Here is a 21,342-nt window from a genome sequence, read left to right on the forward strand (position 1 = left end):
TTTTACTTTTATATTAATTTCGTCCCATATATATATATTTTAATTATATTTTTTATTATTTACTATTCCTTTTTTATTTATATTATATTATTTTTATTATATATTTTATATATATATATATGTATAGATGTATTAATATTTCTCTATTTACTATGTATATATATTTTTTCTTAATATTCTATTTTTGTTTTTATTTATTTATATATATTATATTTGTACTTTATTTTATTTTTTCTATTTTTTCTTAATATCATGTATATCTTTATTTTTTATTTGTTTACTTATATTATATATTTATTATTTTATTTTTTAGTAAATACTACTTATATGTACACATTATTTTTATTCCTTTTAATTTCTTTTACCTTTTTATTTTTTTACTCCATTAATATTTTCTCTTTATGTGTCTTTGATTTTTAACATTTTATTCATTTGTTTATTTTATTTTTTTTTATTATTTTACGTGTTTTGTTATTTTCCATTTTCTTGTTTTATTTATTCTCACGTTGCATACTTGCTATCCTAATCGATTTTATACTCCTACGAGTAAAACGTTTTATCTTTTAAGGGTATTCAAATAATCAATTGTAAGTAATTTGAATCGGGTATGTTAATTTTAATTTAAATTTGAATTTTCGCAACTAAGATAACCGACAAATTAATTGGTACCGAAAGGGCGGTCAAGGGTGCTAATCCTTCTTGACCGTAACGACTCCCGAACCCAACACATTTTTGGTAAAAACGCAGATCAGGTAAGATGGTGTCCGACCCACCTAAATTCATTTTAAAATGGTCGGTAGGACTCCAATCCACATTTTTCAAGTCGAAGCCCAATTTCGGGGCCCAACCGAAAGACGGTTACGATAGCTTGGCGACTCTACTGGGGACAGGTAAGTGAGTCAGGCCGAAATTAATTTTCGGTGTCTTTTTTAGCGAAAATTACAAGTTTAAATTTTAATTTTTTATTCGATTCCAATTATTAACTTGATTATTTTTTCAAGTAATAGTGTACTAACGTTTTTTCAATGATTTCAGATTTTTGAAAAAGTTTTCATCTCTAGCTTTATACCCGAGCTTTGAACCCTTTTAAGTGGGGGTGAAAGCGATGCCTTCGTGTGAATTTATTCACCGTGCGGGCATACCAAGTAGCCTTCAGGATTCATATACCTTATGTCTTCATGTGAATTTATTCACCGTGCGGGCATAAGGGAATGTTTCCTCTCGAGTTTAACTTAGTCCATATAAGCTTGTAATGGGTTTAGGACTAAGGGTCTGGTAAGCCTAAGGGGGCACCGACAAGGAGAACTCGGGTCCCAATTTTTAGAACCTAAAACGGGAGGCTATGGAGAATTAGAGCCCACCCCAAAACCTCAACCCTAGGTTACTTTGTTTCATGCTTTACTTTCTGTTCAAAGCATGCAAAGTAGACAAATATGCGGTTACGATTTGTGTGGAATTAGCATGCGGGATAGAGATCATGTTCGGGTAGGAATTAAAGCATGTGGGGTAGATATCATGTGGGGTAGGACCTTTTTTTTCATTATTATTATCTTTACCTTACTAATTCTTTTCAATTTTTTATTTTATTTCCATCATCTGCATCATTCAAAAGAGGTGTTGATCCACAAAAAAAACGTGTTCGTTAACCATAAATAATTTGCATTAATGGAAAAAGGGGTTGTTATACAAGAGGTAAAAAAATGTAGGGGTCCGGCTATGGTCAGAAAAGACTCAGAAAAAAAATGAGGACAATCTGCAAGACAACTATGTGTCACATTCGATCAAGAAGACATGGCGCCCACAATCAAATATATCAAAAGTTAACTTTTCAAAAATGGGTTGACAAAGGTGGCAGGGGCAAGACGAGAAAAAAGGTTACTAACCTCGAGAGTCCATTCAAAGACGACAAAAACAAGATAGCAAAACGATAGCTGAATTGGAAGTCATTGTCAACAAATTCAAGAAACAAGCAAATGAACTTCGGATAATCCCTTTGATGGAGGATTTTAATGGAGTTTCTGATTCAGCAAAGGATGAAAGCCAGAGATGCAGTCATTCGATACTTTTGGGAACAAGTACAAAAAAATAGCTCGTCACTTGCACGGTTTAGCCAGAGAAGCCGGAGCAGTTCGGCAGGGTATTCGACCGATGACACACGAAGGCAGAAGACTAGTCAACTTGTTTCGGGGTCTAGAGGATTTAGTCCGGATGTACCTTTAAATATGTTTATTGTCTCTTAAAAGATAAAACACTTTTGTCCCAATAAAGATTATTTATAATAACAGACATGTTTTTTGGATCAATGCCTCGAACATTTCATGCATTTTTGCATTTTGCATCTACATTTCATTTTTAAGCATTTTCATAAACATGAAATTTCTTCATGGAGGATTCGATGAAGTGGTTTTAACCACATGATACCACATGGAAGCAAGATTGTAGCATCAAAAGAAAAAAATTGAAATCAGTACAGTGGGAGCCCGATCAGTTGGTTATATGACTAAGCTTGCCAGGATGATTTGAGAAAAGAGTCCACATATCCTGAGGGCTACGATGTTGAAGCTGTTTGCAGTTGCCACATAGGATGCTCCAAATATTCCTCTGAGAACTATAAGGCGCTGAAGCGCAAGATCCAAAACCTGATGGATTCAGGGGCATGGACAGCTGAAGAAGGGGGCATTACATATATCATTTGCCCTAGAGGATTGTTTTTTTTAACACGTCTTTGATCTTTTGCTTAATCTTTTAAACGATTGAATTTATGCTACTTTCTAAGGTGGAGCAATTGAACAAATTTTAGTTATTCGAATATTAAATGAATTAAAGATTCTTTTAATTCTTAAAGAATTATGGATTTTTGACATATGGCAAGATTAGACCTTTCTTATCCTGTCTCAAACCCCAAAATAAAATACCTTGATTCTTTACCCAAAATAACTCATGGTCATTACCAAAAATACCAAATTTTGACATTACCTCCCTTTGAAATTTTTGAACATTGCATTTATCTTTTTGATACGCCCATACCTTTCTTTGAGTCAAATAAAGTCACACCATTGTCTTTTTAGACTCAGAATTGACATTTTAATACCATCAAAACCCAAGGCATTGAGTTGTTCATTTGAACATGAGCATTCTTCTAAGACACAACTTAGGGCATCTCGCAGAGGGCATGAACATTGAGACATGTTGGGAGTAAGAAGAAGAAAAAAGAATTCACTCGAAATAATTCTACCATGCATTAATTACACTGTTTTCATGAGAATAAAAATAATCCTGAAAAATCTATTCCCCTGGGGATACCTTTTCTGTGAGGACTTCCATGTATTAAATGATGAACGTCTTTCTTTCTTCATCTCTTCACAACAGGAGAAAATATCCTTGTGTCCCCTTTTGAGCCTATAGTATTTTTTTCTTCTGACTCAACCCTAACCAAGGATCACCCTCCACACTGGGGGGCAAGGTGGAGAAAATCTGCTCGCATGAGTGAAGACATTAATTCAGATGAGATACCGAAAGGTGAACCAAATGCCAAGTGCAAAGATTTAATCAGAACAAAAAGAGAAAATAAAAGAGAAAATAAAAAGAAAAAAGAAAAAAAAACAAAGGAAATTTGAAAAAAGAAAACAAGATGCATATGCAAAGGTTATCTCAATTCAAACAATGCATCGAGATTCAAACTATGAGATTGATCAAGCACAATCATTTTCGAATCACTGAACCACTTCACTCGAAGATCATAGAGCATCAAATGAGATTGATCAAGCAAAATCATTTCTGAATCAATCCACTCGAAGATCATAGAGCATCAAGAGAGAGAGACATACGAGCAGATTCAAATTGAGCAAGATATGATTAAAGACATCAGAATGAATTGATCCTTGGTTCAATCACCCTTAAAAACACTTGTTTGGGCCTTTTATCCCTTTCTTTCATAACCATGAACCATGACCTACGTTACGTGCCTTGAAAGTCCCTTCTAATCATACATGAAGTTCTGAACAGAAGAGACTATCTTCATATTTCATCCCGCCCATCAGGATTAATCTTTATTTGCAAAAAACAGTGTAATTAATGCATGATAGAGAAAAATAACAAAGGGGGGTTCAAGACGTAAATTCTGAATGACGTCTTGAAACCAAAGGAGGATTCGAGTTGAAAACCTGAAAAGGCGACTCGAATACAAAAATTGGGCAGCTGAGGCGATCGCACAAATTCCTTGATAAGGCATCACACAATCCGAGCGTGACCATGAAAGCTGGGAGTCGGAGAACACTTCCAGTAGACGAGCATACAAGCTACCCCATCAAACCTTTGAGCATCAAATAAACAAAAATGCCAAACCTTTGACCAAACACAATAACCTAAGACTTTTTTTTATCTTTTCCTTACTTAACCATTTCCCAAAAATAGATTTGATCTTGGCATGTGTCAAACGGCTATAATTTATTGAAGGATTAGCAATGTAATTAATTCTTTGATATCCAATGAACTCTAGTTTTATGATTTGTCTCAATTGTAAAACCGTGAAAGGGGCAATATTTTCAAAACTTTTGGTTAAACATTTTTCGAAACTCTGTTTTGATATTTTCAGAATTTTGAAAATAAAAAAAGAAAGAAAAACATTTTTTTTCAAAACAAGACAATCTCTCTAGAGTGGATCTTGGTAAATGACATGTGGCTCTCAAACACAAAACTCATGCTGAAGCAAGAAATCAGGAACAATGAGGGCATCTTTAAAGATTCAACATCAAATGTTGGGGCATTTTTTAGATTTAACATCAAATGTTGGGGCATTTTTTGAGATTCAACATCGAATATTGGGGCATCTTTGGGAATTCAACATCCTGATGCAAATTATCAGACCTTTTGAAGGTATTTCCTCCATATGCAGGAACAAGTACACAAAGCACGAGACTCCATCCATGGGATAAAACAGAACTAATTCATGTTACATGCATCTTAGACATACTTAAGAGCATCACATTTATCATTTTTTGTATACATAAGTTTTTACAGCTTTTAGAGTCAAGTTTCAACTTCAAGATGAAGGATGCTCGATTCAAAAGCACATGGTGGTTGCTCTATCTCACAGCAAAGGGGTGACTGTCTGACAACAAAACAACTTTCCGGTTTCAGTCAGAGTCAATTTCAACTTCACGATGAAGGATATTGAACTCAAAGCGACACAATTCGCTCGAGAGTAGATTTCAACTTCATGACGAAAGATATCTAGCTCGAAGCCAAAACTTCTCAATAAAGGGGTCATCCACGGTTTTGAATTCAAGGCGAAGAGAATCGTGTCCACCCGTAATGTACAATACTTGGATTTCAACTTCACAACGAAGGATATCCAAGTCAAGGCTCAACTTCACGATGAAAGGGCCGCCTGCGATTTCAACTCCACGACGGAGGATATCGTGCCACTCGAGACAACACAAGTTCATCTCCACAACGAAGGGATGGTTGGTTGTCAACAAATAATTTCCCAGTTCCAGAGCCAATTTTAACTTCACGGCGGAGGATATTGGACTCGGAACAATACAACTTACATGGATTTCAACTTCACGACAAAAGATATCCAATTCCAATGCTCAACTTCACAACGAAGGGGTCATCCACGGTTTTAACTTCACGACGAAGGGAATCGTGCTCACCATTGTCTCTCTTGAGACAGTTTCCAAGTTTCCCTTGAAACAAATTATTTGATTATGTTTTATTTGAAACAAATTTCATCTTCCTTGAGACAGTTTATTTTGGAACTAAGTTTTGTCTCTCTTGAGACAGTTTCTCTTGAAACAAATTTTGTCTCTCTTGAGACAGTTTCCCTTGAAACAAAATCTTTGAATTTATTTCCCCTAAAACAAATTTTGTCTCCCTTGAGACAGTTTCTCTTGAAACACAAAATCTTCAAATTTATTTCCATTAAAACAAAATTTTGTTTCCCTTGAGACCGTTTTCATGAAACAACAAATATCTTTGAGATCGTTTCCCTTGAAACGAATTCTATCTCTTTCAAGACAACTTCTCTTGAAGCATCATCTGAATCGTTACACTCATCTCAGACACATACTTGAAATAGTCGAGAATCATTTCTCAAATCAAAAATAGAATGTGCACATAAGATTTTAACATTTGAAGAATTCAAGAGCAGGGATCAGAAATTGAAGATTCAAGAATCAAGATTCCAGACAAGCAACTAGAGATCGAGATTTCTCTCCAGAGCCCCAAGATAACATATGTTGCATATGCATTTTAGGCACACCTAAGAGCATTGCATCCATAGCATCACATATATGCATAACTTTTTCAGGTTTTAGCTAGAGTCAATTTCAACTTCGCGGTGAAGGTTATTGAACTCAAAGTGACACAATTTTCTTGAGAGTATATTTCAAATTCACGACGGAGGATATCTAACTCGAAGCCAAACTTCATAATAAAGGGGTCATCCACAGTTTCAACGTCACGGCGAAGGGAATCATGTCCACCCGCAATATACAATACTTGGATTTCAACTTCACGACGAAGGATATTCAAGTCAAGGCTCAACTTCACGACGAAGGAGCCATCTGCGATTTCAACTCCACGACGGAGGATATCGTGCCATTTGAGGCTCAACTTCACGACAAAGGGGCTTCCCAGTTTCAGAGCCAATTTCAACTTCACAGTGAGGGATATTGGACTCAAGATAACACAAGCTCAACTTCACAACGAAGGGGCGGCTAGCTATCAACAAACATTTTCCCAGTTTTAGAGCCAATTTCAACTTCACATCGAGGGATATTGGACTCAAGACAACGCAAGCTCAACTTCACAACGAAGGGGCGACTAATTGTCAATAAACAACTTTTCAGTTTCATTTAGAGTCAATTTCAACTTCATAACGAAGGATATTGAACTCGAGACAACACAAGCTCAACTTCACAACGAAGGGGCGGCTGGCTGTCAACAAACAATTTCCCAGTTCCATAGCCAATTTCAACTTCACGACGGAGGATATTGGACTCAGAACAATACTACCCACTTGGATTTCAACTTCACGATGAAGGATATCCAATTACCAGGCTCAACTTCACGACGTAGGGGCCACCCGCGGTTTCAACTTCACGACGAAGGGGAATCATGCACACAAGCAGCATCCATCTCTAGATTGGATTTCAACTTCATGATAGAGGATATCCAACACAAAGAAGGGTTATGTATCACCAAAGACCTTCGAGTTTGATTACATTCAACTCAGAGGTAAATCAAATTTACAGCATAGTTCAAGGCAAGAAAGGATATCTATCAACGAAAAATTGTCGAGTTCAATTCCATTCAGCTCGATGACACCTCAATCACACTATTGTCCGGCTGTAATCGAGGTTTCAAGCCGAGAAGAATATATGGGTTAGCCGTGCCTTAGTAGAAAGAAGCCTTTTTTCCGTCAGCATAGCTTAAGTCGAGAAAAGCTATCTGTCAACGAAGACTTTTCGAGTTCAGTTTCATTCAGCTCGAGGGCATATCAACTACATTATGGAGTCAAGGGATTACTTTCCAGTTGAATTTTTAGCCAAGGTCTTTAAACCGAGAAGAATACCAAAGTGACTACAACGAGAATCCATATTCTGATTCAAATCATTTCAAGATGGACTCGACTTCACGATGGAAGAGTCATCCGCAACTCAATTTGACAGGGAGTTATTCTTCAACTCCACTGAATGAAAATTTGTTTCTTTTTATCTTTGTCCTATTTTTTGTTCCACGAAAAAGGACAAAGAGGGGCAACTGTAGACACCCATTTTCTTAAAAGATAGAACTAGTAAGAGTTCATCTCCTAAGAGGACTCTTCCACCACCATATCTTTTAAAGCAACAACCACACCAACAAATGTGCAACAACCGAGCAAGGAGTTTAGTTGCATTAGGATTCTATTGTTAATAGGATTCAAAAAGTAGTTAGTTTTTTCACTATAAATACATGTAATCCTCCCCATTTGTAAGGGACGATTTACATACAAGATACAGAGGAAAGCACGAAAAAATACAAAGGCAAAGCTATTGTAAACGATTCGAAAAGGAAATAAAAGGTAGCATCTTTTTTTACATTAATTCGTTCATTTCTCGCATGTGCATGTTATTTTTCATGAGATTTGCTTTGAATAACCCAAAGCATGGGTTGCGCCGATGACCAAAAAGGGGTGAGGTTTCGATGTTTCGAACCTAGATCTACTCCTGAGGCCTGTTCATTTTTTTAAAGTATTTAATATTCCTCCTAAGTCAATCTTAAACTTTAATTTACCTTGAAATTTACCCTTTAATTTTACTTTTATATTAATTTGGTCCCCTATATATATATTTTTAATTATACTTTTTTGTTTATTTACTATATTCCTTTTTTTATTTATGTTATACTATTTTTATTATATATATTTTATATCATTATATATATATATATATATATATATATAGATGTATTAATTTTTCTCTTTTTACTATGTATATATATTTTTTCTTAATATTATATTTTATACGTTTTTATATATATATTTCCTTAATATTCTATTTTTGTTTTTATTTATTTATATATATTATATTTTTACTTTATTTTATTTTTTTCTATTATTTTTTTCTTAATATCATGTATATCTTTATTTTTTATTTGTTTTACTTAGTATTATATATTTATTATTTCTATTTGTTTTAGTAAATTCTACTTTATATGTACACATTATTTTTATTCCTTTTTAATTTCTTTTACCTTTTTTATTTTTTTACTCCATTAATATTTCCCCTTTATCTACGTCTTTGATTTTTAACATTTTATTCATTTTGTTTATTTTTATTTTTTGATTATTTTTTACGTGTTTTGTTATTTTCCATTTTTTCTTGTTTTATTTATTATTCTCACGTTTGTACACTTGCTATCCTAATTCGATTTTATACTCCTACGAGTCAAACGTTTTTATCTTTTAAGGGTATTCAAATAAATCAATTGTAAGTAATTTGAATCGGGTTTGTTAAATTTAAATTTAAATTTTGAATTTTCGCAAGTAAGACAACAAGTAAATTAATTGGTACCGAAAGGGCGGTTCAAGGGTGCTAATCCTTCCTTGACCGTAACCAACTCCCGAACCCGACACATTTCTGGTAAAAACGCAGATTAGGTAAGTTAGTGTCCGACCCACCTAAATTCATTTTAAAATGGTTGGTGGCGACTCCAATCCACATTTTTCAAGTCGAAGCCCAATTCCGGGGCCCAACCGAATGACGGTTACGACACAAGTGAAAATAAAATAAAAGATATGGCAATAGATTTTATTGTTGTTTGTACAGTGTCTATAATATTAAATATTTTCCTTGCAGCCATGCAAGCTCAAGCAGCTGCTCTTGATGTCGTAGCTAAGTTTGGCGCAAAGGCTGACTTAAATATAGATTTGAGTAAGGTAAGCGAAATTATAGCTCACTTTAATACTCTAACGGTGAAAACAATTATAACTTCTTTATTAATCTATTTTGTTTTAGCCAATGTTGGATGCTTGGAAAGAATCTTGTGGTTCAACAACTCCAATACAATTTTGATTACTGAAGGGACATATTTGTTAAGTCAAGAAACGCTGGAAGGTCCTTGCAAGGCTCCTATTGAGCTTCAACTTGAGGGAAATGTAAAAGCACCAGCTGATCCTAAAGCTTTCAAGGAGCCTAAATGGGTTAGCTGTTAGCTTCCTTCATATTGAAAACTTCAAATTGTTCGGTGGAGGAGCATTCGATGGACAAGGGACCACTTCTTATAAGAGAGAAGGTTGCGAAAAACACGACTTTTGTAGTAACCTCCCCATCGTAAGGTTTCTTACCTTTCGCAAGAATTTGATATTTTTCTTAGTACTTATAACTAATACATATTTTTTTCTCGTGACTCTTTTAACTCCGAAATTAAACAGAATGTAAGGTTTGATTTTTTAACCAATGCAATGGTACAAGGTACAACTCTCAAAGATAGCAAACAGTTCCACGCTAATGTTTTGGGATGCAAAAACATTACTTTCGAACATGTCACTGTATCCGCACCTAAAGATAGCCCAAACACAGATGGGATTCACATCGGGAGATCAGATGGGGTTAAAATTATAGACACGGATATCAAAACTGGTGATGATTGTATTTCAATTGGGGATGGTGCAAAAAACCTAGACATCACGGGAGTAACTTGTGGACCTGGACATGGCATCAGTATCGGTAGTCTTGGAAAGTTTGCAAATGAAGAACCTGTTGAAGGAATTAAAGTGTCGAAGTGTACGTTGACTGATACTTCGAATGGTGTTAGAATCAAGACATGGGCAGGTAAATTTCCTGGCACAGCATCATATATGCATTTTGAGGATATCACCGTGAAGAATGTTAGTTGTCCCGTCCTGATTGACCAGAAATACTGCCCATGGAATAAATGTAAAATGGATGTATGTACATACTTGTAAAGAACCCAACATAATGAAAAGAGTTAATCAATAATATGACAAGTACTTTGATCTTGCAGGCTGAATCGAATGTTAAACTAAGCAACATCAGCTTCAAGAACATTCATGGTACGGATGCGCTTCCAGAAGTTGTCAAACTCGTTTGCAGTTGTATTTTTCCATGCGAAAATGTAGAACTCGCCGACATTGACATTACGTTTAGTGGACCGGATGGACCTGCAAAATCCGAATGTAAAAATGTTAAACCAAAAGTTACTGGAAAACAAAATCCGGTTGCATGTTCTACCCCCGTACCAGCAAACCCTACCCCTACGGTTTAAATGTTGGCTGGCAATAAAAAGAGGGAAAAACAAAGTGAATGTAACTCATGTACCTTTTCATTTTATATAACGCGTCCATTTCATTTTAATCCCAAGTTATTCAGAAACTTCTATATTATATTCATTTTTAAATATATATATATATATATATATATAATTTAATCGAAAAAGAAACAAAACGTATGTGGTAACATTTTAAGCATTTTGACTTATTTGTATTGGCATTATGTGCATCGCATGTGCGTGTACACGCTATTTATTTTTAATTTACGTAAACAAATTAAGCAATTGTCATCAAAGCTACATAAAAAAAAACACAAGGTGTCATTCATACAAAGGTTTACTTAATCAAACTTTTTATTAGATCCGTTTCAAAATTCCAATAAAATATTATTGTATGACAGACGTCTTACTCTAACGCTTACTTCGGGTGTGAGTAAGAGAATAATTTTTCTTGAAAATTTATTAAATTATTTTAAAGATTAACTTCCAAAAACTAAAAAATATAGTTTCGAGCACTGAGATTAGAGTTTGGTTTACTTTACACGAGCATGCTAATAAAACAAAATTGTGGTTCGAGTACATTAAAATTTGTCAACTCGACTATTCATTTTTAAATTAAATGTCAAACTATTAATTCCATTTTTAATATTTAATTTTCTTAAAATCTAAATCTTATATTTCGAATATATTATCTAATTTTGAATAAAATATATTTTTTAAAATATCGGTTCTTGTTTACCAACTTTTTTAACTTCTAATGAGATTAGTTGTATTTTGACATCTATTTCTTTGTTTAGTTTCATAGAATTTTATAGTATTCAATTTTTGGGGCATTTTATTAAAAATATTATTTTGTAAAAGTTGTATGTGAAATGTCTTATCATAAAATAAGTAGAAAAACGAGTCGAGATGTTTTTGTTTCTTTTAGAGATTTGTAGAATTGATGACGTCGCTGCCTTAAAAAATGTATAAATCAATTATGTAGTATATATTATTATGGAAAACTTTCAATATGTTGTAATTTCTTTTGCTCATTCGTACATTTTAAATTTAGTCAATCTACTTTTACTTTTAGGAAATTAGGTAATTGTTCCAATTGGGATGTGCGGTTTGACGTATTAAAGTTTACTTCCCCGTCCTGTGCTAATATCAATTCCATGTAATCAAGTTTGAACATTTTGATTTAACACAATCACTAAGTCGATTGAAAATTTTAAAGCAAACAACTGTGTGAATTATTTTTCACGTTCTTTTGTAGATGATTGAGTTTCAAAGTTTTTATGAGTACGAGATATACTTTAGAATTAGAAATTAGTTATATGAATACTAAACAATTATGTATTAGGAAAATGTCAAGTAAAGTTTTTTAGAAGCTAAACATTATGCATGTTTACTGTTGTATTGGATCGTGTCTCGATCTAGTCCCAAAACACTTTTTAAGTAACATTGATAAAAATACTTTTACTTAATTTCCATGATTCAAGTTTTTGAACAAACTAACCAAAAATTTATCCAGCCGAGCCAGGTGTATATAAAAACACAAGCTAATCATAGAAAGTAAAGTCTAGCCATACGATTTGCACACGTTGGTTAAATTTGAAAAAGGTTTGATTGAAAATTTTGGTTGGTTGTAGTTTGCCCAAACATCTCTATATATTTGAAAGTAAACAAAACGAAAAACCATTCTACCTTCAAGTGAAAATAAAATTAAAGATATGGCAATAAATTTTATTGTTGTTTGTACAGTGTCTATAATATTAAATTTATTCCTTGCAGCCATGCAAGCTCAAGCAGTTGCTCTTGACGTCGTAGCTAAGTTTGGCGCAACGGCTGACTTGAATACAGATTTGAGTAAGGTAAGCGAAATTATAGCTCACTTTAATACTCTAACGGTGAAAACATGTATAATTTCTTTATTAATCTATTTTGCTTTAGCCATTGTTGGATGCTTGGAAAGAAGCTTGTGGTTCAACAACTCCAACAACAATTTTGATTCCTGAAGGGACATATTTGTTAAGTCAAGCAACGCTGGAAGGTCCTTGCAAGGCTCCTATTGAGCTTCAACTTGAGGGCAATGTAAAAGCACCAGCTGATCCTAAAGCTTTCAAGGAGCCTAAATGGGTTAGCTTCCTTCATATTGAAAACTTCAAATTGTTCGGTGGAGGAGCATTCGATGGACAAGGGACCACTTCTTATAAGAGAGAAGGTTGCGAAAAACACGACTTCTGTAGTAACCTCCCCATCGTAAGGTTTCTTACCTTTCGCAAGAATTTGATATTTTTCTTAGTACTTATAACTAATACATATTTTTTTCTCGTGACTCTTTTAACTCCGAAATTAAACAGAATGTAAGGTTTGATTTTTTGACCAATGCAATGGTACAAGGTATAACTCTCAGAGATAGCAAACAGTTCCACGCTAATGTTTTGGGATGCAAAAACATTACTTTCGAACATGTCACTGTATCCGCACCTAAAGATAGCCCAAACACAGATGGGATTCACATCGGGAGATCAGATGGGGTTAAAATTATAGACACGGATATCAAAACTGGTGATGATTGTATTTCAATTGGGGATGGTGCCAAAAATCTAGACATCACGGGAGTAACTTGTGGACCTGGACATGGCATCAGTATCGGTAGTCTTGGAAAGTTTGCAAACGAAGAACCTGTTGAAGGAATTAAAGTGTCGAAGTGTACGTTGACTGATACTTCGAATGGTGTTAGAATCAAGACTTGGGCAGGTGAATTTCCTGGCACAGCATCAGATATGCATTTTGAGGATATCACCATGAAGAATGTTAGTTGTCCCGTCCTGATTGACCAGAAATACTGCCCATGGAATAAATGCAAAATGGATGTATGTACATACTTGTAAAGAACCCAATATAATGAAAAGAGTTAATCAATAATCTGACAAGTACTTTGATCTTGCAGGCTGAATCGAATGTTAAACTAAGCAACATCAGCTTCAAGAACATTCATGGTACGGCTGCGCTTCCAGAAGTTGTCAAACTCGTTTGCAGTGGTATTTTTCCATGCGAAAATGTAGAACTCGCCGACATTGACATTACGTTTAGTGGACCGGATGGACCTGCAAAATCCGAATGTAAAAATGTTAAACCAAAAGTTACTGGAAAACAAAATCCGGTTGCATGTTCTACCCCCGTACCAGCAAACCCTACCCCTACGGTTTAAATGTTGGCTGGCAATAAAAAGAGGGAAAAACAAAGTGAATGTAACTCATGTACCTTTTCATTTTATATAACGCGTCCATTTCATTTTAATCCCAAGTTATTCAGAAACTTCTATATTATATTCATTTTTAAATATATATATATATATATAATTTAATCGAAAAAGAAACAAAACGTATGTGGTAACATTTTAAGCATTTTGACTTATTTGTATTGGCATTATGTGCATCGCATGTGCATGTACACGCTATTTATTTTTAATTTACGTAAACAGATTAAGCAATTGTCATCAAAGCTACATTAAAAAAACAAGGTGTCATTCATACAAAGGTTTACTTAATCAAACTTTTTATTAGATCCGTTTCAAAATTCCAATAAAATATTATTGTATGAAAGACGTCTTACTCTAACGCTTACTTCGGGTGTGAGTAAGAGAATAATTTTTCTTGAAAATTTATTAAATTATTTTAAAGATTAACTTCCAAAAACTAAAAAATATAGTTTCGAGCACTGAGATTAGAGTTTGGTTTACTTTACACGAGCATGCTAATAAAACAAAATTGTGGTTCGAGTACATTAAAATTTGTTAACTCGACTATTCATTTTTAAATTAAATGTCAAACTATTAATTCCATTTTTAATATTTAATTTTCTTAAAATCTAAATCTTATATTTCGAATATATTATCTAATTTTGAATAAAATATATTTTTTAAAATATCGGTTCTTGTTTACCAACTTTTTTAACTTCTAATGAGATTAGTTGTATTTTGACATCTATTTCTTTGTTTAGTTTCATAGAATTTTATAGTATTCAATTTTTGGGGCATTTTATTAAAAATATTATTTTGTAAAAGTTGTATGTGAAATGTCTTATCATAAAATAAGTAGAAAAACGAGTCGAGATGTTTTTGTTTCTTTTAGAGATTTGTAGAATTGATGACGTCGCTGCCTTAAAAAATGTATAAATCAATTATGTAGTATATATTTATTATGGAAAAACTTTCAATATGTTGTAATTTCTTTTGCTCATTCGTACATTTTAAATTTAGTCAATCTACTTTTACTTTTAGGAAATTAGGTAATTGTTCCAATTGGGATGTGCGGTTTGACGTATTAAAGTTTACTTCCCCGTCCTGTGCTAATATCAATTCCATGTAATCAAGTTTGAACATTTTGATTTAACACAATCACTAAGTCGATTGAAAATTTTAAAGCAAACAACTGTGTGAATTATTTTTCACGTTCTTTTGTAGATGATTGAGTTTCAAAGTTTTTATGAGTACGAGATATACTTTAGAATTAGAAATTAGTTATATGAATACTAAACAATTATGTATTAGGAAAATGTCAAGTAAAGTTTTTTAGAAGCTAAACATTATGCATGTTTACTGTTGTATTGGATCGTGTCTCGATCTAGTCCCAAAACACTTTTTAAGTAACATTGATAAAAATACTTTTACTTAATTTGCATGATTCAAGTTTTTGAACAAACTAACCAAAATTTATCCAGTCGAGCCAGGTGTATATAAAACACAAGCTAATCATAGAAAGTAAAGTCTAGCCATACGATTTGCACACGTTGGTTAAATTTGAAAAAGGTTTGATTGAAAATTTTGGTTGGTTGTAGTTTGCCCAAACATCTCTATATATTTGAAAGTAAACAAAACGAAAAACCATTCTACCTTCAAGTGAAAATAAAATTAAAGATATGGCAATAAATTTTATTGTTGTTTGTACAGTGTCTATAATATTAAATTTATTCCTTGCAGCCATGCAAGCTCAAGCAGTTGCTCTTGACGTCGTAGCTAAGTTTGGCGCAACGGCTGACTTGAATACAGATTTGAGTAAGGTAAGCGAAATTATAGCTCACTTTAATACTCTAACGGTGAAAACATGTATAATTTCTTTATTAATCTATTTTGCTTTAGCCATTGTTGGATGCTTGGAAAGAAGCTTGTGGTTCAACAACTCCAACAACAATTTTGATTCCTGAAGGGACATATTTGTTAAGTCAAGCAACGCTGGAAGGTCCTTGCAAGGCTCCTATTGAGCTTCAACTTGAGGGCAATGTAAAAGCACCAGCTGATCCTAAAGCTTTCAAGGAGCCTAAATGGGTTAGCTTCCTTCATATTGAAAACTTCAAATTGTTCGGTGGAGGAGCATTCGATGGACAAGGGACCACTTCTTATAAGAGAGAAGGTTGCGAAAAACACGACTTCTGTAGTAACCTCCCCATCGTAAGGTTTCTTACCTTTCGCAAGAATTTGATATTTTTCTTAGTACTTATAACTAATACATATTTTTTTCTCGTGACTCTTTTAACTCCGAAATTAAACAGAATGTAAGGTTTGATTTTTTGACCAATGCAATGGTACAAGGTATAACTCTCAGAGATAGCAAACAGTTCCACGCTAATGTTTTGGGATGCAAAAACATTACTTTCGAACATGTCACTGTATCCGCACCTAAAGATAGCCCAAACACAGATGGGATTCACATCGGGAGATCAGATGGGGTTAAAATTATAGACACGGATATCAAAACTGGTGATGATTGTATTTCAATTGGGGATGGTGCCAAAAATCTAGACATCACGGGAGTAACTTGTGGACCTGGACATGGCATCAGTATCGGTAGTCTTGGAAAGTTTGCAAACGAAGAACCTGTTGAAGGAATTAAAGTGTCGAAGTGTACGTTGACTGATACTTCGAATGGTGTTAGAATCAAGACTTGGGCAGGTGAATTTCCTGGCACAGCATCAGATATGCATTTTGAGGATATCACCATGAAGAATGTTAGTTGTCCCGTCCTGATTGACCAGAAATACTGCCCATGGAATAAATGCAAAATGGATGTATGTACATACTTGTAAAGAACCCAATATAATGAAAAGAGTTGATCAATAATCTGACAAGTACTTTGATCTTGCAGGCTGAATCGAATGTTAAACTAAGCAACATCAGCTTCAAGAACATTCATGGTACGGCTGCGCTTCCATAAGTTGTCAAACTCGTTTGCAGTGGTATTTTTCCATGCGAAAATGTAGAACTCGCCGACATTGACATTACGTTTAGTGGACCGGATGGACCTGCAAAATCCGAATGTAAAAATGTTAAACCAAAAGTTACTGGAAAACAAAATCCGGTTGCATGTTCTACCCCCGTACCAGCAAACCCTACCCCTACGGTTTAAATGTTGGCTGGCAATAAAAAGAGGGAAAAACAAAGTGAATGTAACTCATGTACCTTTTCATTTTATATAACGCGTCCATTTCATTTTAATCCCAAGTTATTCAGAAACTTCTATATTATATTCATTTTTAAATATATATATATATATATAATTTAATCGAAAAAGAAACAAAACGTATGTGGTAACATTTTAAGCATTTTGACTTATTTGTATTGGCATTATGTGCATCGCATGTGCGTGTACACGCTATTTATTTTTAATTTACGTAAACAGATTAAGCAATTGTCATCAAAGCTACATAAAAAAAACACAAGGTGTCATTCATACAAAGGTTTACTTAATCAAACTTTTTATTAGATCCGTTTCAAAATTCCAATAAAATATTATTGTATGAAAGACGTCTTACTCTAACGCTTACTTCGGGTGTGAGTAAGAGAATAATTTTTCTTGAAAATTTATTAAATTATTTTAAAGATTAACTTCCAAAAACTAAAAAATATAGTTTCGAGCACTGAGATTAGAGTTTGGTTTACTTTACACGAGCATGCTAATAAAACAAAATTGTGGTTCGAGTACATTAAAATTTGTTAACTCGACTATTCATTTTTAAATTAAATGTCAAACTATTAATTCCATTTTTAATATTTAATTTTCTTAAAATCTAAATCTTATATTTCGAATATATTATCTAATTTTGAATAAAATATATTTTTTAAAATATCGGTTCTTGTTTACCAACTTTTTTAACTTCTAATGAGATTAGTTGTATTTTGACATCTATTTCTTTGTTTAGTTTCATAGAATTTTATAGTATTCAATTTTTGGGGCATTTTATTAAAAATATTATTTTGTAAAAGTTGTATGTGAAATGTCTTATCATAAAATAAGTAGAAAAACGAGTCGAGATGTTTTTGTTTCTTTTAGAGATTTGTAGAATTGATGACGTCGCTGCCTTAAAAAATGTATAAATCAATTATGTAGTATATATTTATTATGGAAAACTTTCAATATGTTGTAATTTCTTTTGCTCATTCGTACATTTTAAATTTAGTCAATCTACTTTTACTTTTAGGAAATTAGGTAATTGTTCCAATTGGGATGTGCGTGTTTGTACGTAACATTTTGATTTCACACAATCACTAAGTCGATTGAAAATTTTAAAGCAAACAACTGTGTGAATTATTTTTCACGTTCTTTTGTAGATGATTGAGTTTCAAAGTTTTTATGAGTACGAGATATACTTTAGAATTAGAAATTAGTTATATGAATACTAAACAATTATGTATTAGGAAAATGTCAAGTAAAGTTTTTTAGAAGCTAAACATTATGCATGTTTACTGTTGTATTGGATCGTGTCTCGATCTAGTCCCAAAACACTTTTTAAGTAACATTGATAAAAATACTTTTACTTAATTTCCATGATTCAAGTTTTTGAACAAACTAACCAAAAATTTATCCAGCCGAGCCAGGTGTATATAAAAACACAAGCTAATCATAGAAAGTAAAGTCTAGCCATACGATTTGAACACGTTGGTTAAATTTGAAAAAGGTTTGATTGAAAATTTTGGTTGGTTGTAGTTTGCCCAAACATCTCTATATATTTGAAAGTAAACAAAAGGAAAAACCATTCTACCTTCAAGTGAAAATAAAATTAAAGATATGGCAATAAATTTTATTGTTGTTTGTACAGTGTCTATAATATTAAATTTATTCCTTGCAGCCATGCAAGCTCAAGCAGTTGCTCTTGACGTCGTAGCTAAGTTTGGCGCAACGGCTGACTTGAATACAGATTTGAGCAAGGTAAGCGAAATTATAGCTCACTTTAATACTCTAACGGTGAAAACATGTATAATTTCTTTATTAATCTATTTTGCTTTAGCCATTGTTGGATGCTTGGAAAGAAGCTTGTGGTTCAACAACTCCAACAACAATTTTGATTCCTGAAGGGACATATTTGTTAAGTCAAGCAACGCTGGAAGGTCCTTGCAAGGCTCCTATTGAGCTTCAACTTGAGGGCAATGTAAAAGCACCAGCTGATCCTAAAGCTTTCAAGGAGCCTAAATGGGTTAGCTTCCTTCATATTGAAAACTTCAAATTGTTCGGTGGAGGAGCATTCGATGGACAAGGGACCACTTCTTATAAGAGAGAAGGTTGTGAAAAACACGACTTCTGTAGTAACCTCCCCATCGTAAGGTTTCTTACCTTTCGCAAGAATTTGATATTTTTCTTAGTACTTATAACTAATACATATTTTTTTCTCGTGACTCTTTTAACTCCGAAATTAAACAGAATGTAAGGTTTGATTTTTTGACCAATGCAATGGTACAAGGTATAACTCTCAGAGATAGCAAACAGTTCCACGCTAATGTTTTGGGATGCAAAAACATTACTTTCGAACATGTCACTGTATCCGCACCTAAAGATAGCCCAAACACAGATGGGATTCACATCGGGAGATCAGATGGGGTTAAAATTATAGACACGGATATCAAAACTGGTGATGATTGTATTTCAATTGGGGATGGTGCCAAAAATCTAGACATCACGGGAGTAACTTGTGGACCTGGACATGGCATCAGTATCGGTAGTCTTGGAAAGTTTGCAAACGAAGAACCTGTTGAAGGAATTAAAGTGTCGAAGTGTACGTTGACTGATACTTCGAATGGTGTTAGAATCAAGACTTGGGCAGGTGAATTTCCTGGCACAGCATCAGATATGCATTTTGAGGATATCACCATGAAGAATGTTAGTTGTCCCGTCCTGATTGACCAGAAATACTGCCCATGGAATAAATGCAAAATGGATGTATGTACATACTTGTAAAGAACCCAATATAATGAAAAGAGTTGATCAATAATCTGACAAGTACTTTGATCTTGCAGGCTGAATCGAATGTTAAACTAAGCAACATCAGCTTTAAGAACATTCATGGTACGGCTGCGCTTCCAGAAGTTGTCAAACTCGTTTGCAGTGGTATTTTTCCATGCGAAAATGTAGAACTCGCCGACATTGACATTACGTTTAGTGGACCGGATGGACCTGCAAAATCCGAATGTAAAAATGTTAAACCAAAAGTTACTGGAAAACAAAATCCGGTTGCATGTTCTACCCCCGTACCAGCAAACCCTACCCCTACGGTTTAAATGTTGGCTGGCAATAAAAAGAGGGAAAAACAAAGTGAATGTAACTCATGTACCTTTTCATTTTATATAACGCGTCCATTTCATTTTAATCCCAAGTTATTCAGAAACTTCTATATTATATTCATTTTTAAATATATATATATATATAATTTAATCGGAAAAGAAACAAAACGTATGTGGTAACATTTTAAGCATTTTGACTTATTTGTATTGGCATTATGTGCATCGCATGTGCGTGTACACGCTATTTATTTTTAATTTACGTAAACAGATTAAGCAATTGTCATCAAAGCTACATAAAAAAAAACCCAAGGTGTCATTCATACAAAGGTTTACTTAATCAAACTTTTTATTAGATCCGTTTCAAAATTCCAATAAAATATTATTGTATGAAAGACGTCTTACTCTAACGCTTACTTCGGGTGTGAGTAAGAGAATAATTTTTCTTGAAAATTTATTAAATTATTTTAAATATTAACTTCCAAAAACTAAAAAATATAGTTTCGAGCACTGAGATTAGAGTTTGGTTTACTTTACACGAGCATGCTAATAAAACAAAATTGTGGTTCGAGTACATTAAAATTTGTCAACTCGACTATTCATTTTTAAATTAAATGTCAAACTATTAATTCCATTTTTAATATTTAATTTTCTTAAAATCTAAATCTTATATTTCGAATATATTATCTTATTTTGAATAAAATATATTTTTTAAAATATCGGTTCTTGTTTACCAACTTTTTTAACTTCTAATGAGATTAGTTGTATTTTGACATCTATTTCTTTGTTTAGTTTCATAGAATTTTATAGTATTCAATTTTTGGGGCATTTTATTAAAAATATTATTTTGTAAAAGTTGTATGTGAAATGTCTTATCATAAAATAAGTATAAAAACGAGTCGAGATGTTTTTGTTTCTTTTAGAGATTTGTAGAATTGATGACGTCGCTGCCTTAAAAAATGTATAAATCAATTATGTAGTATATATTTATTATGGAAAAGCTTTCAATATGTTGTAATTTCTTTTGCTCA

General features: G+C 33.3%; 3 protein-coding genes and 1 pseudogene across 3 annotated transcripts; all 4 read left to right on the top strand.

Annotated features, from left to right (window-relative positions):
- Positions 1-9,346: 9,346 nt before the first annotated feature.
- Positions 9,347-10,773, top strand: LOC120117144 (polygalacturonase-like). The gene is made up of 4 exons (XM_039137461.1): positions 9,347-9,419; positions 9,504-9,688; positions 9,920-10,435; positions 10,513-10,773. Exons 1-4 carry the CDS (start codon positions 9,347-9,349, stop codon positions 10,771-10,773), a joined length of 1,035 nt encoding a protein of 344 aa, XP_038993392.1.
- Positions 10,774-12,477: 1,704 nt separating this feature from the next.
- LOC120117283 (polygalacturonase-like) lies at positions 12,478-14,093 on the top strand. The gene is made up of 4 exons (XM_039137574.1): positions 12,478-12,632; positions 12,712-13,020; positions 13,122-13,637; positions 13,715-14,093. Exons 1-4 carry the CDS (start codon positions 12,492-12,494, stop codon positions 13,973-13,975), a joined length of 1,227 nt encoding a protein of 408 aa, XP_038993505.1. The 5' UTR covers positions 12,478-12,491; the 3' UTR covers positions 13,976-14,093.
- A 1,577-nt stretch (positions 14,094-15,670) lies between these two features.
- Positions 15,671-17,286, top strand: LOC120117277 (annotated as a pseudogene).
- A 1,604-nt stretch (positions 17,287-18,890) lies between these two features.
- LOC120117145 (polygalacturonase-like) lies at positions 18,891-20,429 on the top strand. The gene is made up of 4 exons (XM_039137462.1): positions 18,891-18,968; positions 19,048-19,356; positions 19,458-19,973; positions 20,051-20,429. The coding sequence occupies exons 1-4, from the start codon at positions 18,891-18,893 to the stop codon at positions 20,309-20,311; spliced, it is 1,164 nt and encodes a 387-aa protein (XP_038993393.1). The 3' UTR covers positions 20,312-20,429.
- Positions 20,430-21,342: the final 913 nt, after the last annotated feature.

The sequence above is a fragment of the Hibiscus syriacus genome, unplaced genomic scaffold (assembly GCF_006381635.1).
Source record: "Hibiscus syriacus cultivar Baekdansim isolate YM2019G1 unplaced genomic scaffold, ASM638163v2 tig00110319_pilon, whole genome shotgun sequence".
NCBI classification, from domain to species: Eukaryota; Viridiplantae; Streptophyta; class Magnoliopsida; order Malvales; family Malvaceae; genus Hibiscus; species Hibiscus syriacus.

Bases quoted from the DNA above. Each gene is read 5' to 3' on its own strand.
- LOC120117144 (XM_039137461.1), top strand. From the start codon at position 9,347: ATGCAAGCTCAAGCAGCTGCTCTTGATGTCGTAGCTAAGTTTGGCGCA. The intron at 9,420-9,503 runs GTAAGGTAAGCG...ATTTTGTTTTAG, and splicing joins TGACTTAAATATAGATTTGA to CCAATGTTGGATGCTTGGAA. The intron at 10,436-10,512 runs GTATGTACATAC...TTGATCTTGCAG, and splicing joins GGAATAAATGTAAAATGGAT to GCTGAATCGAATGTTAAACT.
- LOC120117283 (XM_039137574.1), top strand. From the start codon at position 12,492: ATGGCAATAAATTTTATTGTTGTTTGTACAGTGTCTATAATATTAAAT. The intron at 12,633-12,711 runs GTAAGCGAAATT...ATTTTGCTTTAG, and splicing joins TGAATACAGATTTGAGTAAG to CCATTGTTGGATGCTTGGAA. The intron at 13,021-13,121 runs GTAAGGTTTCTT...GAAATTAAACAG, and splicing joins TCTGTAGTAACCTCCCCATC to AATGTAAGGTTTGATTTTTT.
- LOC120117145 (XM_039137462.1), top strand. From the start codon at position 18,891: ATGCAAGCTCAAGCAGTTGCTCTTGACGTCGTAGCTAAGTTTGGCGCA. The intron at 19,357-19,457 runs GTAAGGTTTCTT...GAAATTAAACAG, and splicing joins TCTGTAGTAACCTCCCCATC to AATGTAAGGTTTGATTTTTT. The intron at 19,974-20,050 runs GTATGTACATAC...TTGATCTTGCAG, and splicing joins GGAATAAATGCAAAATGGAT to GCTGAATCGAATGTTAAACT.